The 14,917-nt window shown below is 42.6% G+C and overlaps 1 protein-coding gene across 2 annotated transcripts in view; it reads right to left on the bottom strand.

The window, feature by feature from the left end:
• The window catches only part of DAP3 (death associated protein 3), a 30,678-nt gene that overhangs the window by 13,542 nt on the left and 2,219 nt on the right, over positions 1-14,917 (bottom strand). For both annotated transcript variants that reach the window (XM_060758155.2, XM_060758154.2), the window contains exons 2-4: positions 12,743-12,789; positions 10,790-10,900; positions 874-975 (exon numbers count right to left, since the gene is read on the bottom strand). In XM_060758155.2, the coding sequence (XP_060614138.2) occupies positions 874-975; positions 10,790-10,900; positions 12,743-12,787 (258 nt within the window). In that variant the 5' untranslated portion in view covers positions 12,788-12,789. The remainder of the gene's footprint in view (positions 1-873; positions 976-10,789; positions 10,901-12,742; positions 12,790-14,917) is intronic.

The following is a 14,917-nucleotide window of genomic DNA, read 5'->3' as shown; positions in this document are numbered from 1 at the left end:
TTTTTCCTTCCCTTCCTTTCATCATTCCACCTTTCATTCCTTCCTTCCCTCTTTCCTCCCTCCTTCCCTCTCTTTTTTCCTTCCTTCCTTCTCTCTTTCCTTTACCTTCCCTTCCTTCTTTTGCTCCCTTCTCTTTTTCCTTCCTCCTCCCTTCCTTCCTTTTTTCCTCCCTCCTTCGCTCTCTCCCTCTTTCTCCTTCCATCCTTCCCATCCTTTTTGTTCTTCTTTCCTTCTATTTTTCCTTCCTCCTTCCCTTCCTTCCATTCAACTGTTCCATCGTTCCTTCCTTCTTTCCTCCCTCTTTCTCTTCCTTCTCTTTCCTTTATCTCCCCTTCCCTTCCTCCCTTCTCTTTTTCTTTCCTCCTTCCCAACCTTCCCTTTCACTGTTTCATCCTTTCTTCTCTCCTCCCCTCTCTCCCTCTTTCTCCTTCCTTCCTTCTCTCTTTCCTTCCATATATTACTAGGAAACTAGTCCTTCTAGCAGGGAGTGCTAACATGTGGCCCCTAAGTTAGAAACTTTTCCAATTCCAGGTCTAGTTGGTCACATTTAAAACATTTGTTTCCTTCTTAGAAAGAGAAAAAAACACATATTAAACATTTCCCATTAATATAAGTGTATGAGAGAAAGAAGTAAGTGAGGTTTACAAATGTAAAACCAGACAGCAATCGATAAAATCACAACCAAGCTAGGTAGCTACTGTTAGGATGGTAAATGCCATCAATAAAATGTAAACACATGGTTTCCGGTCACAAGAAAAGATTCTGGGAGGTAAAATCCCTAAAATCTGGGAGACCAAAAAGTTGGAAGTACTGCACAAAGCTGTATTGCTGCCCACTATTTCCATTTACAGATATTTATGCCAGACAGAGTACCTGTAACTTGAAGCGTGCTGGTAGTCCGTGAGGAAAGATCACCTCCACTTCTTGTCGGGGAAGGCTGTAATATTGGCCCACGTGTTCTTCCGTGTGATCGGCCTGTGGGATTGGAAAAGCAGACATCATGTAGAATCACATCAATTATCTGCCTGTTATGTAGTTGCATCTACACTTGTTTCAGATTGTGCTTCATCTTCAGAGTGCAACCCAGTCGATATTTTCATACATATGATCAAAGGTTTGGAAGCCAAGCCCTATTATAAATATTATATGCATATACAACATATTATATTATATTATAATAATATAATATATTGTATATGCATATAATATTTATAATATGATGCAATATAAGACTATTACTAATAATATGATATTATAATTATATATTTATATTACATGTAATATTATTAATAATATTATGATATAGGGGTATGGTGCAATATTCCAATGTTTAATTCTGATACTGTACTATGCTAATTATGTATTGTATGTATATACACCTTGTAAGCTGCTCTGGGTCCCCTTCAGGGTGAAAAGGGCAGCATATAAATGTCGTAAATAAATAAATAAATAGAAACAACCCAATGTATGTCCTTCACTCAAAAAATTGATTTTGTCATTTGGGAATTGTAGTTTCTGGGATTTATAGTTCACCTACAATCAAAGAGCATTCTGAACCCAACCAACGATGGAATTGAACCAAACTTGGCATACAGTTCTCCCATGACCAACAGAAAATACTGGGAGGGTTTGGTGGGCATTTGCATTGAGTTTGAGAGTTGTAGTTCACCAACATCCAGAGAGCACTTTGGACTCAAACAATGATGGATCTGGACCAAACTTGGCACAAATATTCCATATGCCCATATATGCAAACAAATGGAGTTTGGGGGAAATAGACCTTGACAATTGGGAGTTGTAGTTGCTGGGATTTATAGTTCACCTACAATCAAAGAGCATTTTGAACCCCACCAACGACAGAATTGGGCCAAACTTCCCACACAGAACCCCCATGACCAACAGAAAATACTTAAGGCCATCTAGTCCAACTCCTTTCACCAGGGCAAGAAAACATAATCAAAGCCTTCCTGACAAAGAGCCATCCAGCCACAGATATAGATAGATATGATTCACACAGAGAGAGATATAGTATAATAGATTTGAAAGAAGGACAATTATATGTTGCACGTTCCAGAGTAGGCAAACCAGACAAATTCCACATCAACACTGACAAAGAAACAGCAAGAAATACTGTTTGTTTATTTATTTATTTAAAAGTTTTGTATACCGGCCTTCTCACCTCTCTTGAGGGACTCAGACCGGTTTCCAACCATAATATCACATACAATCAATAAAACATTATAATACATATTACAGTAAAACATTAAAACAGCAATTACAATCAATAACTATAATGGTCAGTCGTCACACTAAAATCGTTGCTCATCATCCTCCATCCATATCTCAGGGTGTTGGCTCACTCGTCGAATACCTGTCTCCATAACCAAGTCTTCACCTGTTTCCTAAATGTCAGGATAGACGGGGCGGTTCTGATCTCCAATGAGAGAGAGTTCCAGAGTCGAGGGGCCACCACCGAGAAGACCCTGTCCCTTGTCCCCACCAGACGCGCTTGCGAGGCCGGTGGGACCGAGAGCAGGGCGTCTCCAGACGATCTTAATAATCTTGATGGTTCATAGGGGAAAATACGTTCGGAGAGGTAAACAGGGCCGGAGTCGTTTAGGGTTTTATAGGTTAACACCCACAAGGTTTACCCACAAAACGATCTTGACAGATTAGAGAGATGGGCCAAAACTAACAAAATGAAGTTCAACAGTGACAAATGCAAGATACTCCACTTTAGCAGAAAAAATGAAATGCAAAGATACAGAATGGGTGACGCCTGGCTCGAGAGCAGTACGTGTGAAAAAGATCTTGGAGTCCTCGTGGACAACAAGTTAAACATGAGCCAACAATGTGATGTGGCGGCAAAAAAAGCCAATGGGATTTTGGCCTGCATCAAGAGGAGCATAGTGTCTAGATCTAAGGAAGCAACGCTACCCCTCTATTCTGCTTTGGTTAGACCACATCTGGAATATTGTGTCCAATTCTGGGCACCACAATTCAAGAGAGATATTGACAAGCTGGAATGTGTCCAGAGGAGGGCGACTAAAATGATCAAGGGTCTGGAGAACAAGCCCTATGAGGAGCGGCTTAAGGAGCTGGGCATGTTTAGCCTGAAGAAGAGAAGGCTGAGAGGAGATATGATAGCCATGTATAAATATGTGAGAGGAAGCCACAGGGAGGAGGGAGCAAGCTTGTTTTCTGCTTCCTTGGAGACTAGGATGCGGAACAATGGCTTCAAACTACAAGAGAGGAGATTCCATCTGAACATTAGGAAGAACTTCCTGACTGTGAGAGCCGTTCAGCAGTGGAACTCTCTGTCCCGGAGTGTGGTGGAGGCTCCTTCTTTGGAAGCTTTTAAGCAGAGGCTGGATGGCCATCTGTCAGGGGTGATTAGAATGCAATATTCCTGCTTCTTGGCAGGGGGTTGGACTGGATGGCCCATGAGGTCTCTTCCAACTCTTTGATTCTATGATTCTATGAATTAAATATATTAAAAACCAACACTTTCTCATTACTTTATTTTCCGGGTCACCAGACTGGGCCACAGCAATGCGTGGCAGGGGACGGCTAGTGATTAATAAGATGGGATTTTTGGGGAATGGTGCAAAAACATTTGGGGAGCCACGTGTTCTTTCTCTCTCGGAAAAGATGGCACAGAACCCGCCACCTTTTCTCCTTTGGAAGCATTCTTCCGCCTGTTTTCAGCAGCTCCTGCTGCCTGGAACCAGTTGGGCTTATTATTTGTTCGAGAACGATGTACGGAGAGGCCAGTTGCCTGGCAACGCCAACGAAGACCTGGGATGGCAGCAGAGGCCGTCCCTTTGCCATCTGGGCACTTCTGCTCTGCCACTGGAGATGCTCCTCCGGAGGAAGAGGCCACGTGACAGCATCCCTCTGCCTGTTGCTGTTACCATGGAAACCCCAGAAGAATTGGCAGCAAAAAGACCCCTTCCAAAAAAAAAAACCCCCAAAACCCCCCAAACCAGCATCAAAAGGCCCCTCCCCAGGCGGCTTGATCTGACACATTTCTCCACATTTTTTGCATCGCTGCCTCCGACAGAGGTGGATCAAAAATGCAAAGGTTCCTAAAACAGGGCTTTAATTCTCTCCTTAATACCAGGGCCATTCTTGCAGGTTTTTTCCTCCATAGTTATACAACCAGCGGTGTGCATGCTACCTGCTCGGTTACATCAAAATCTATGAAAGAGGCAAGATCTGAAACTGAGCGACACAACTGCTTTCTAAACATTCAACAAATATAGATTTTGCAAAATTTGCGCATTTAATTATACACCTGAGTCATTATCGGCACATCTACACCAACCACCGAATGCCATTACAAACTGGTATTGACGACACATATGCAGACAAAGATACAACACAAAGGACAATAATGAGGGCTGCCGTCTTTAACTGAGAATCACTTAAAGATATGGTTGGTCCTGGAAAGGTCCGTTGGTTGTTTGGCTTGTTTGTTTGCATGCTGCAAGTTGCTTCTGGTCATAGAATCCTAGAATCAAAGAGTTGGAAGAGACCTCATGGGCCATCCAGTCCAACCCCATTCTGCCAAGAAGCAGGAATATTGCATTCAAATCACCCCTGACAGATGGCCATCCAGCCTCTGTTTAAAAGCTTCCAAAGAAGGAGCCTCCACCACACTCCGGGGCAGAGAGTTCCACTGCTGAACGGCTCTCACCGTTAGGAAGTTCTTCCTCATGTTCAGATGGAATCTCCTCTCTTGTAGTTTGAAGCCATTGTTCCACATCGTAGACTCCGGAGAAGCAGAAAACAAGCTTGCTCCCTCCTCCCTGTGGCTTCCCCTCATATATTTATACATAGCTATCATATCTCCTCTCAGCCTTCTCTTCTTCAGGCTAAACATGCCCAGCTCCTTAAGCCACTCTTCATAGGGCTTGTTCTCCAGACCCTTGATCATTTGAGTCGCCCTCCTCTGGACACATTCCAGCTTGTCAATATCTCTCTTGAATTGTGGTGCCCAGAATTAGACACAATATTCCAGGTGTGGTCTAACCAAAGCGGAATAGAGGGGTAGCATGACTTCCCTAAATGTAGACACTATGCTCCTCTTGATGCAGGCCAAAATCCCATTGGCTTTTTTTTGCCACCACATCACATTGTTGGCTCATGTTTAACTTGCTGTCCACGATGACTCCAAGATCTTCTTCACACGTAGTGCTCTCGAGCCAGGCATCATCCCCGATTCTGTATCTTTGCATTTCGTTTTTCCTGCCTAAGTGGAGTATCTTGCATTTGTCACTGTTGAACTTCATTTTGTTAGTTTCGGCCATTCATCTCTCTAACCTGTCAAGATCGTTTTGAATCCTGCTCCTGTCCTCTGGAGTATTATCTCTCCCTCCCAATTTGGTGTCGTCTGCAAACTTGATGATCCTGCCTTCTAGCCCTTCATCTAAGTCATTAATAAAGATGTTGAACAGGACCGGGCCCAGGAGGGAAACCTGCTTGTGGCACTCCGCTCGTCACTTCTTTCCAAGATGAAGAGGAAGCCTTGGGGAGAATCACCCTCTGGGTTCGTCCACTGAACCAATTCCAGATCCACCTCACCGAAGTTTTGCCTCGCCCACATTGGACTAGTTTCCTTGCCAGAAGGTCATGGGGGACCTTGTCAAAGGCCTTCCTGAAATCCAGGTACGCTATATCCACGGCATTCCCTGCATCTATCCAGCTTGTAACTCTATCGAAAAAAGAGATCAGATGAGTCTGGCATGACTTGTTTTTGATAAATCTATGTTGACTATTAGCAATGACCACATTTGTTTCTAAGTGTTTGCAGACCACTTCCTTAACAATCTTTTCCAGAATGTTGCCTGGTATCGACGTGAGGCTGACCGGACGGTAATTGTTTGGGTCATCCATTTTCCCCTTCTTGAAGATTGGGACCACATTGGCCCTCCTCCAATCTGCTGGAACTTCTCCCGTTCTCCAAGAACTCTCAAAGATGATTGCCAATGGTTCCGAAATGACTTCCGCTCGTTCCTTCAATACTCTTGGGTGTAGTTGATCTGGCCCTGGGGACTTGAACTCATTTAGAGCGGCCAGGTATTCCTGTACGACTTGTTTCCCAATTTGGGGTTGGATGTCCTCTAATCCCTCATCCACTCCATCTTGCTGAGGTTGAAGATGACTTTCTTTTTGTGAGACCGAGGCAAAGACGGCATTAAGCAGTTCTGCCTTTTCCCTACCCCCTGTCAGCATTGTCCCATCTTCTCTTCGAAGAGCCCCTATCGCCTCCTTGTTTTTCCTTTTTCTACTGACACAAGAAAAGAAGCCCTTTTTATTGTTTTTAATGTCCCTGGCAAGCCTGAGCTCATTTTGTGCTTTAGCCTTGCGGACCTTTCCCTACAGGTGTTGGCTATTTGTTTGAATTCTTCTTTGGTGATTTCTCCCTTTCTCCACTTCTTGTGCATGTCTCTTTTGTGTTTTAGCACAGTTAGAAGTTCTTTGGACATCCATTCTGGTCGCTTCTGGAGTGAAAGAATCAGCCGCCTACAAAGACATTGCCCAGGGGATGCCCGGATGTCTTGCAATCCTGCGAGGAGGCTACTCTCATACTGGTCAAAGGACATCTAATCAACTACCAAGCTTGCAAACTTTGTGTTTTGTTTGTTTGCTTGTTTGTTTGTTAAAAAATGCAATACAACTGTTTGGTTTGCTCCTCACATGATAAATAAATAATTATTTAAAATATATGATTGTGTTGTTGTGAGTTTTCAGGGCTATCTGGCCATGCTCCAGAAGCATTTTCTCCTGACGTTTTGCCCACATCTATGGCAGGCATCCTCAGAGATAGTGAGGTCTGTTGGAACTAGGAAAATGGGTTTATATATCTACGGAATGACCAGGGTAGGACAAAGAACTCTTGTCTGCTGGAGCTAGGTGTGAATGTTTCAGCTGACCACCTTGATTAGCATTTGATGGCCTGGCAGTGCCTGGGGCAATCTTTTGTTGAGGGTGATTGGATGTCCCTGATTGTTCTTCTCTATGTAGTTTGACATGGTGGTTGTTAAGGGTGGAAGCCATTGAAATACACAAGCATGTGGACAATTTCAACAGAAAGGAGGAAACCATGAAAATGAACAAAATCTGGCTACCAGTATTAAAAAACTCTAAAATTACAACAGCAAAACAAAAGAGGGAAAACACTAATAATATTATATTTGTTAAAATGGTTCTTCGTTTTAATTATTGTATTGTTTTAAAGGGCCTTCTCAGTGGTGGCCCCTCAGCTGTGGAACACCCTTCCTACAGATATCAGATCGGCCCCCTCCCTGTTGGCGTTTTGGAGGAAAGTGAAGACCTGGCTGTTCGAACAAGCATTCCATTAAGCAGTGTAATTGAATATAGGAATACGGAATAATGGATGATGAGATTGGATTCTGATTTTACTGATGAGACGCGAATGATTGTTATATTGATGTTTAAACGTTGATGATGCTACTGTTTTTAACTTTCCCATATTCGTTTTGTGATGTTTTTGCATTGAATTTTGCTGTTGTTAACCGCTTTGAGTCACCTGAGGGCTAAGAAAAGCAGTATATAAATGAAGCAAAAAATAATAAATAAATAAATAAATAAATTTTTGCTTTGTTTTACTGATGTGTTGTTTGGGCTTGGCCTCATGTAAGCCACCTCAAGTCCCCTTGGGAAGATGGTGGCAGGGTATAATTTTTAAAAAAATATTACTATTATTATTATTATTATTATTATTATTATTATTTGGGAGGTCTTAGCTGCCCTGATTGTTTCATGTCTGGAATTCCCCTGTTTTTGAGTGTTGCTTTTTATTTACTGTCCTGATTTTAGAGTTTTTTTTATGCTGGTAGCCAGATTTTGTTCATTTTCATGGTTTCCTCCTTTCTGTTGACATTGTCCACATGTAGCAGTGTGAACAGCTTTTAAGACAAGCTCTGTGAAATACAAACTGCAGTAGTCATAGAATCATAGAATTGGAAGAGATCACATGAGCCACCCAGTCCAACCCCACTTTGCCAGGCAGGAGAAGCACAATCAAAGCACCCTACAGATGGCCATCTAGCTTCTGTTTAAAAGCCTCCAAAGAAGAAGCTTTCACCATGTTCTGAGGCAATGAGTTCCACTGTTGAACTGTTCTTACGATTAGGAATTTCTTCCTATTGTTCAGGTGGAATCTCCTTTCCTGTAATTTGAACACATGGCTCCACTGAGGCCTTGTCTTCAAGGCAGCAGAAAACAAACCTTATGACATCCTTTCAAATATTTAAACCTTGCTCTCATTTATTTATTTATGACATTTATATGCCACCCTTCTCACCCCGAAGAGACTCAGAGCGGCTTACATATAAAAAGTAAATACAATATATTATATTATTACCATAGCACAATATTAATATTATATATTACATTGTACTCAAGTCTCCTCTCAACATTCTCTTCTGCAGGCTAAACATGTCCAACTCTTTAAGCCCCTCCTCATAGGGATTCATGGTTTCCATACCTTTGATCCATCTATCATTTATTTATTTATTTATCTTGTATACTGCTACTCCCCATTTGGCTCGGAGTGGTTTACAAAAGCAGATTAAAACAATACAATTAGCTTTAAAAAATAACAATAGCAAAACAATAGGCGGCGAGATCAGGCATAGTCCGGGTTGTTCACCCATCAAAAGCTTGCAGGAAAAGAAAGGTTTTACAGGCTTTCCGAAAAGCAAGTAGGTCTCGGATGGTTCGAGTTTCAACCGGCAAGGCATTCAATAAATAAGGGGCCACGATCGAGAAAGCTCTCTGCCTAGTAGATGACAAATGGTAAGTCCGGATGTTAGGGACTGCAAGCAATCCTTGGTCTTCAGACCGGAGTAATCTCTGGGGTTGGTAGGGGATAAGCGGGCCCTCAGGTACGCTGGCCCCAGACCATATAAGGCCTTAAAGGTTAGTACCAACACCTTGAAAGTAATCCGGTACTCAATCGGTAGCCAGTGCAGCTGTTGGAGGATTGGGGTGATACGACACCTCGCCGGCACCCCGGTGAGAAGACGAGCCGCCGCATTTTGCACCAGCTTCCATTTCTGGATCACTGACAAAGGAAGGCCAATGTAGAGGGCGTTAGTAGTCAAGCCTCGAGATGACCGTCACCTGAATCACTGTAGCCAGGTCGTTCCTAGATAGGTAGGGAGCCAGTCGCCTAGCCTGACGCAAATGGAAAAACGCAGATCTGCTCACAGCAGAGACCTGGGCCTCCATTGTGAGCAGAGGGTCCAATAAGACACCAAGGCTTTTTACAGAAGGTGACGGACGTAGTGTCTCGCCATCCAGGGTAGGCAGCTGGGTCTCCCTCCCACCCGGACGGCCCAGCCAAACGATCTCCGTCTTCGCTGGGTTCACCCTCAACCTGCTGGCACGCAACCATCCAGTAACAGCCTCAAGGCACTGATGGAAATTTTCGGGTACGGAGTCTGGCCGGCTCTCCATCCTCAGAATGAGCTGAATGTCGTCAGCGTACTGTTGGCACTCAAGCCCAAAGCTTTGCACCAGTCGGACAAGCGGTCGCATATCGATGTTAAATAATAGAGGGGAGAGAATAGCTCCTTGTGGGACCCCGCATACTAGCGGATACCTCTCGGAAACCATCCCTCCCCTCACCACACACTGTCCCCGATTCTGGAGGAAGGAGGACACCAACTTAAGGGTTATCCCCCTCACCCCAGTCATGGCTAGGCGGTGGATTAATAGGTTGTGATCAACCGAATCAAATGCTGCTGTGAGGTCCAATAACACGAGCAGCGCTGATCCGCCTTGATCCATCTGACAGCGGAGCTGATCTGTGATGACAACTAGGACAGTCTCCATCCCGTGCCCCCTACAGAAGCCGGACTGGAAAGGATCGAGTCTGGCTGTGTCATTTAGGAACTGCTGCAACTGTTCCGCTGCTGCCCTCTCAACCACCTTGCCCAGAAACGGAAGGTTCGAGACTGGGCAGTAGCTAGAGGGAACCGAACGATTTAAGTCTGGTTTCTTCAGCAGCGGAGATACCATCGCCTCTTTTAAACCCTCTGGAAAAACTCCTTGCTCAAGGGAGCTATTTATTATATTCAACAGAGGTTCATTACCAGGAAAGACAATGAAGATTCCCCTTCTAGGCTATTGTCTAAAACAGGGGTCTTCAAACTTCTTAATCAGAGGGCCAGATCACAGTCCCGCAAACTGTTGGAGGGCTCGATTATAATTTGAAAAAAAAATATATGAATGAATTTCCATGCACACTGCATGTATCTTATTTGTAGTGCAAAAAAATCTTTAAAACAATACAATAATTAAAATGAAGAACAATTTTAAAAAATATAAACTTATTAGTATTTCAATAGGAAGTGTGGGCCTGCTTTCGGCTGATGAGATAGGAATGTTGTTGTTGCTGTTGTTGTTGTTGTGTGCTTTCAAAGTCATTTCAGACTTAGGTTGACCCTGAGCAAGGGCTGGGTAAATGACCTTAAGGGGCCATATCCAGCCCCTGGGCCTTAGTTTGAGGGCCCCTGGTCTAAAATATGCCATTAAGCAGTGTCACCTTCAATTGGAAACACAACCAGGTTATACTTAATCCGTCAACAAAAACATGATCTTGTCTGGAGCAAGACATATCCCTCCCCGAGTTCTCTTTCTCTCTTGCATGAAGAGAGCCACCACATGCGATGATAATAATCTATACTCCAGTTCATGACCGTTATTTGACACCAGTTTGGAAGTTTCATTCCATAGATGGGTTACACACACTTACCGGGTCGCTCTCACTGGTGCGGAAGATCACTCGGGGCTTTTCTGGCAGGATTGCAGCATCCTGGATTTGCCAAAGGCTGCAATTTGTGTGAAGAAAGCTATTGTGCTTCAGCTGAGGAGAGAAGCAGCAGCTTAGTCCACATTTCCAGAAAAGGCTAGCCTCCTGCAATAATAGCATGCTCCTCTCTACACTGCAAGGTGGGAAGGAACCACAAAGAGGGTGGTCTGTGAGTTTTCGGGAACTGCAATGACTTTGGCTTTGAATGCTCTGGTGAATGCTTTATTGATTTGTTTCTTTGTAGAGAGTCCCTCATCCCTGGTGTTCTGCAACTAATATTTTAAATGAAAAAATAGAACACTTGGCAAAATAATAATAATAATAATAATAATAATAATAATAAGGCTCTGGCATAAACCAGTACAGGTGGTCCCAGTGGTCATTGGCGCACTGTTTCTTTCTCAAACGTCTTTGAAGAGGGTCTGTGCCGTCCACCCAGACAATATAAAAAATAAAACTGCAACGTGCTTCTCTCTATGCCTGAGCGAACTGTAGGTGTCTATATTGAGAAGCTTGAGATACTCAGCAACTGAGACTATTACTGGTTTAAACAACAAAAAGGATATTTATTTATTCAAAGTCCTTGAAGACTTGGCACAGTTCATCAAAGTTGCAAACAAACAGTCAATAGATGAAACTACAAAAAATATTCTTTCCTTTCTTTAGTTTACAGAGGTAACCCTTTCTCCAGATGGCAGATAAGATCCTGGAATCTTAACACCCTAACCTTAAACTGTTGTGGTTTAGAAAAAGGCACGTTTTTCCCTATCTATAACTTAAGGTTAGTTCTGGAGACAAAGCAGTCAAGACTCTCTCTATATAACTATATAACTCAATCTTCTCAATTAAGCTTATCTGTCTATAATATCTCAATACAGCTCAATACACAATATACTATCTATATTAACTCAATATAGCTTACTCAGTTTAGTTTTTGCAATGGTTTTCCCAGAGCTAACTGCCTAGCCATCAGCACATCTGAGGTATTTCCTCAAACTGAAAAGGCAGGGGAGAATCTAAAATGGAGATCTTTCCCTGGGAGAAAAGGCGGTCCCTAAACCCAAAGAGCTGCTCTCTAAGCCAATAGTTGCGAAGAGTCCTGCAGACTGATACTATTAACTTTTAGGACTCTTGCAAAGCTGCAGCAGCCCTGGGAGAAAATGCAAGAGGAAGCAACCTCAAACAACTATAAAGTAAGGCAAATCAGGCTCCTGGGAGATGGAACAGAGTCCCTCATCCCTGGTGTTCGGTGACTAATATTTTAAATGACAAAATAGAACACTTGGTACAATAAATAATAATAATAATAATAATAATAATAATAATAATAATAAGGCTCTGGCATAAACAAGGAGAGGTGGTCCCAGTGGTCATTGGTGCACTGGGTGCTGTGCCAAAATATCTCAGCCGGCATTTGGAAACAATAAACATCGACAAAATCACGATCTGTCAACTGCAAAAGGCCACCTTACTTGGCTCTGCGCACATCATTCGAAAATACATCACACAGTCCTAGACGCTTGGGAAGTGTTCGACTTGTGATTTTGTGATACGAAATCCAGCATAGAGATCTCATTTGCTGTGACATGCTGTGCTTTTGTGTCAGTAAAATAATAATAATAATAATAATAATAATTTTATTTCTTACCCGCTTCTCCTTGGGCTCAAGGCAGGTTACACAATAATTAAAACACATAAATATTGTAAAAATATCATAAATACACATATGAAAATGTGTGTGTGTGCATATATATATATATATATATATATATATATCTGCTATATCTCTAAAAAGCGAATGAGTCCTCCAAAAGGGTGTCGTGTTTGCCTATTGACCCCAAAGGGCTATCTATATCTTTGGGTTCTACATTCACAGAATGAGACAAGGCAACTCACCATCCGTCCCTGACTCAAGAGTCTCCTCAGGTTCCTCAGCATCATCCCTGCCAATAAAAACAACAGAATTCATTCACAAATTGCGATATATTTGACACATCTAAAATCTCTGCACCTCCAATAACAAACAAGGCAAAAACTGTCTTGCCAAAATAAACCAGAAGTCCCCTTTTCTCTGTGAAGCTATTTCTTTATTGTGTCAGAAACAAATTGAGAATACAGTCATAATGTATTTTAAAAACCCACAAATAAAGTTAAAAACTTGGCATCGTACTAGATTTCCTGTCACTAGAAGCTGGCTGCTTCAAAAGAAGGTCCTCCATTCTTAGGGCTTAGGCTGCATTGTAGTCATTGGTTTGTGGTTTGTTCTCCTCCGCACTCACATGTCATGGACTCCACTTTGTAGCCCCATTTCTGAAGATTGGCTCTGCATCCCGTGGTGCCAGAGCGCAGTCTGTTCAGTGTCTTCCAAGTCGCCCATTCTTCTGTGTGCCCAGGAGGGAGTCTCTCATCAAGTCTCAGCCATGGATTGAGCTTCCGGGTTTTAGCTGCCAGTTTTGGATTCTCACTTGCTGAGGTATTTCTGCAAGTATCTCTGTTGATCATAGGAAGCTGTTTCTTGATTTAAGGTGTTGGCATGATGGCTGATATTGGAACAGAGGACAGGCCAGAGTTGTCATTGCCTTGGTCCTTCCATTACAGGCTGCTACTTCCCAGCATAAATCAAGTGGTGCAATACCAGTTAAATAGTATTATTTCTCCAGCAGTTTGGGGCATAGATACCCTGTGATAATGCAGCATGTCTCATTTTTTAACATGGTGAGATATGTTCCACATTGGACATGCGTATTCAGCAGCAGAGTAGTGTAAAGGTAAATGTTTCCCTTGACATTAAGTCTAGTTGTGTCCAACTCTGGGGGAGGGGGTGGTGCTCATCTCCATTTCTAAGCCGAAGAGCCGGTGTTGTACATAAACAACTCCAAAGTCATGTGGCCAACATGACTTCATGGAGCATGGTTACCTTCCTGTAGAAGCGGGAAGGTAACTCACATTTGCATACTTTCGAACTGCTTGGTTGGCAGAAGCTAGGGCTAACAGCAGGAGCTCACCCCGCTCCTCGGATTTGAACCTGTGACCTTTCAGTCGTAAGTTCAGCAGCTCAGCGGTTTAGCCCACTGTGCCACCGGGGGGATCACTATTATTACATTTCCATTATTTTACTCTATTATTATTATTATTACATTTGTTATTCTACTCTATTATTATTAGAAGGATATCTAAGTTGGACATATGGTCCAAATTAGATATCCTTTGCATTGAAGGAGGTTAGAATAATGGTTTAATTGTAGTTGGAGAGTTTTATCTTAAATTACAGTTTTATGAAAATATTCCAAAACATTGAACCTACGGATGCCTCAATTAATGTAATTTTATTGGAATCTATTTTTATTTTGAAATTTACCAGTAGCTGTTGCATTTCCCGCCCTCAGCTTTTACTCGAGTCAATACGCTTCCTCAGTTTTTTGTGGTAAAATTAGGTGCCTCGGCTTATATTTGGGTTGGCTTATACTTGAGTATATACGGTATTTGTGTATATTTTCATTTATTTGGTATAAAAAGTAATTCTCAAAGGCCTATGCTCTGACATACCATTAAAAATGATCAGCAATTGGGGAGGGCATGCTTCCACAACGTGGGCATACCTGAAGCAATCCCATCTCTCACTGTTGAACAAACCTTATGACATCCTTTCAAATATTTAAACCTGGATCTCATGTCTCCTCTCAACCTTCTCTTCTGCAGGCTGAACATTTCCAACTCTTTGGTGAGCAGTGTCCTTTGGTTTTGGAGTTGTAATTCACCTACATCCAGAGAACACTGTGGACTCAAACAATGATGGATCTGGACCAAACTCGACACGAATACTCAATATGCCCAAATGTGAACACTGGTGGAGTTTGGGGAAAATAGAATCTTGATATTTGGGAGTTGTAGTTGCCGGGATTTATAGTTCACCTATGATCAAAGATCCGCCTAGTCAAAGCCATGGTATTCCCTGTAGTAACCTACGGATGTGAGAGCTGGACCTTAGGGAAGGCTGAACGAAGAAAGATAGATGCTTTTGAACTCTGGTGTTGGAGGAAAGTTCTGAGAGTGCCTTGGACTGCGAGAAGA

The sequence above is a fragment of the Anolis sagrei genome, chromosome 12 (assembly GCF_037176765.1).
Source record: "Anolis sagrei isolate rAnoSag1 chromosome 12, rAnoSag1.mat, whole genome shotgun sequence".
NCBI lineage: Eukaryota > Metazoa > Chordata > Lepidosauria > Squamata > Dactyloidae > Anolis > Anolis sagrei.
The sequence above is the reverse complement of the archived record's forward strand: the minus strand, read 5'-3'. Positions and strand labels throughout refer to the sequence as shown.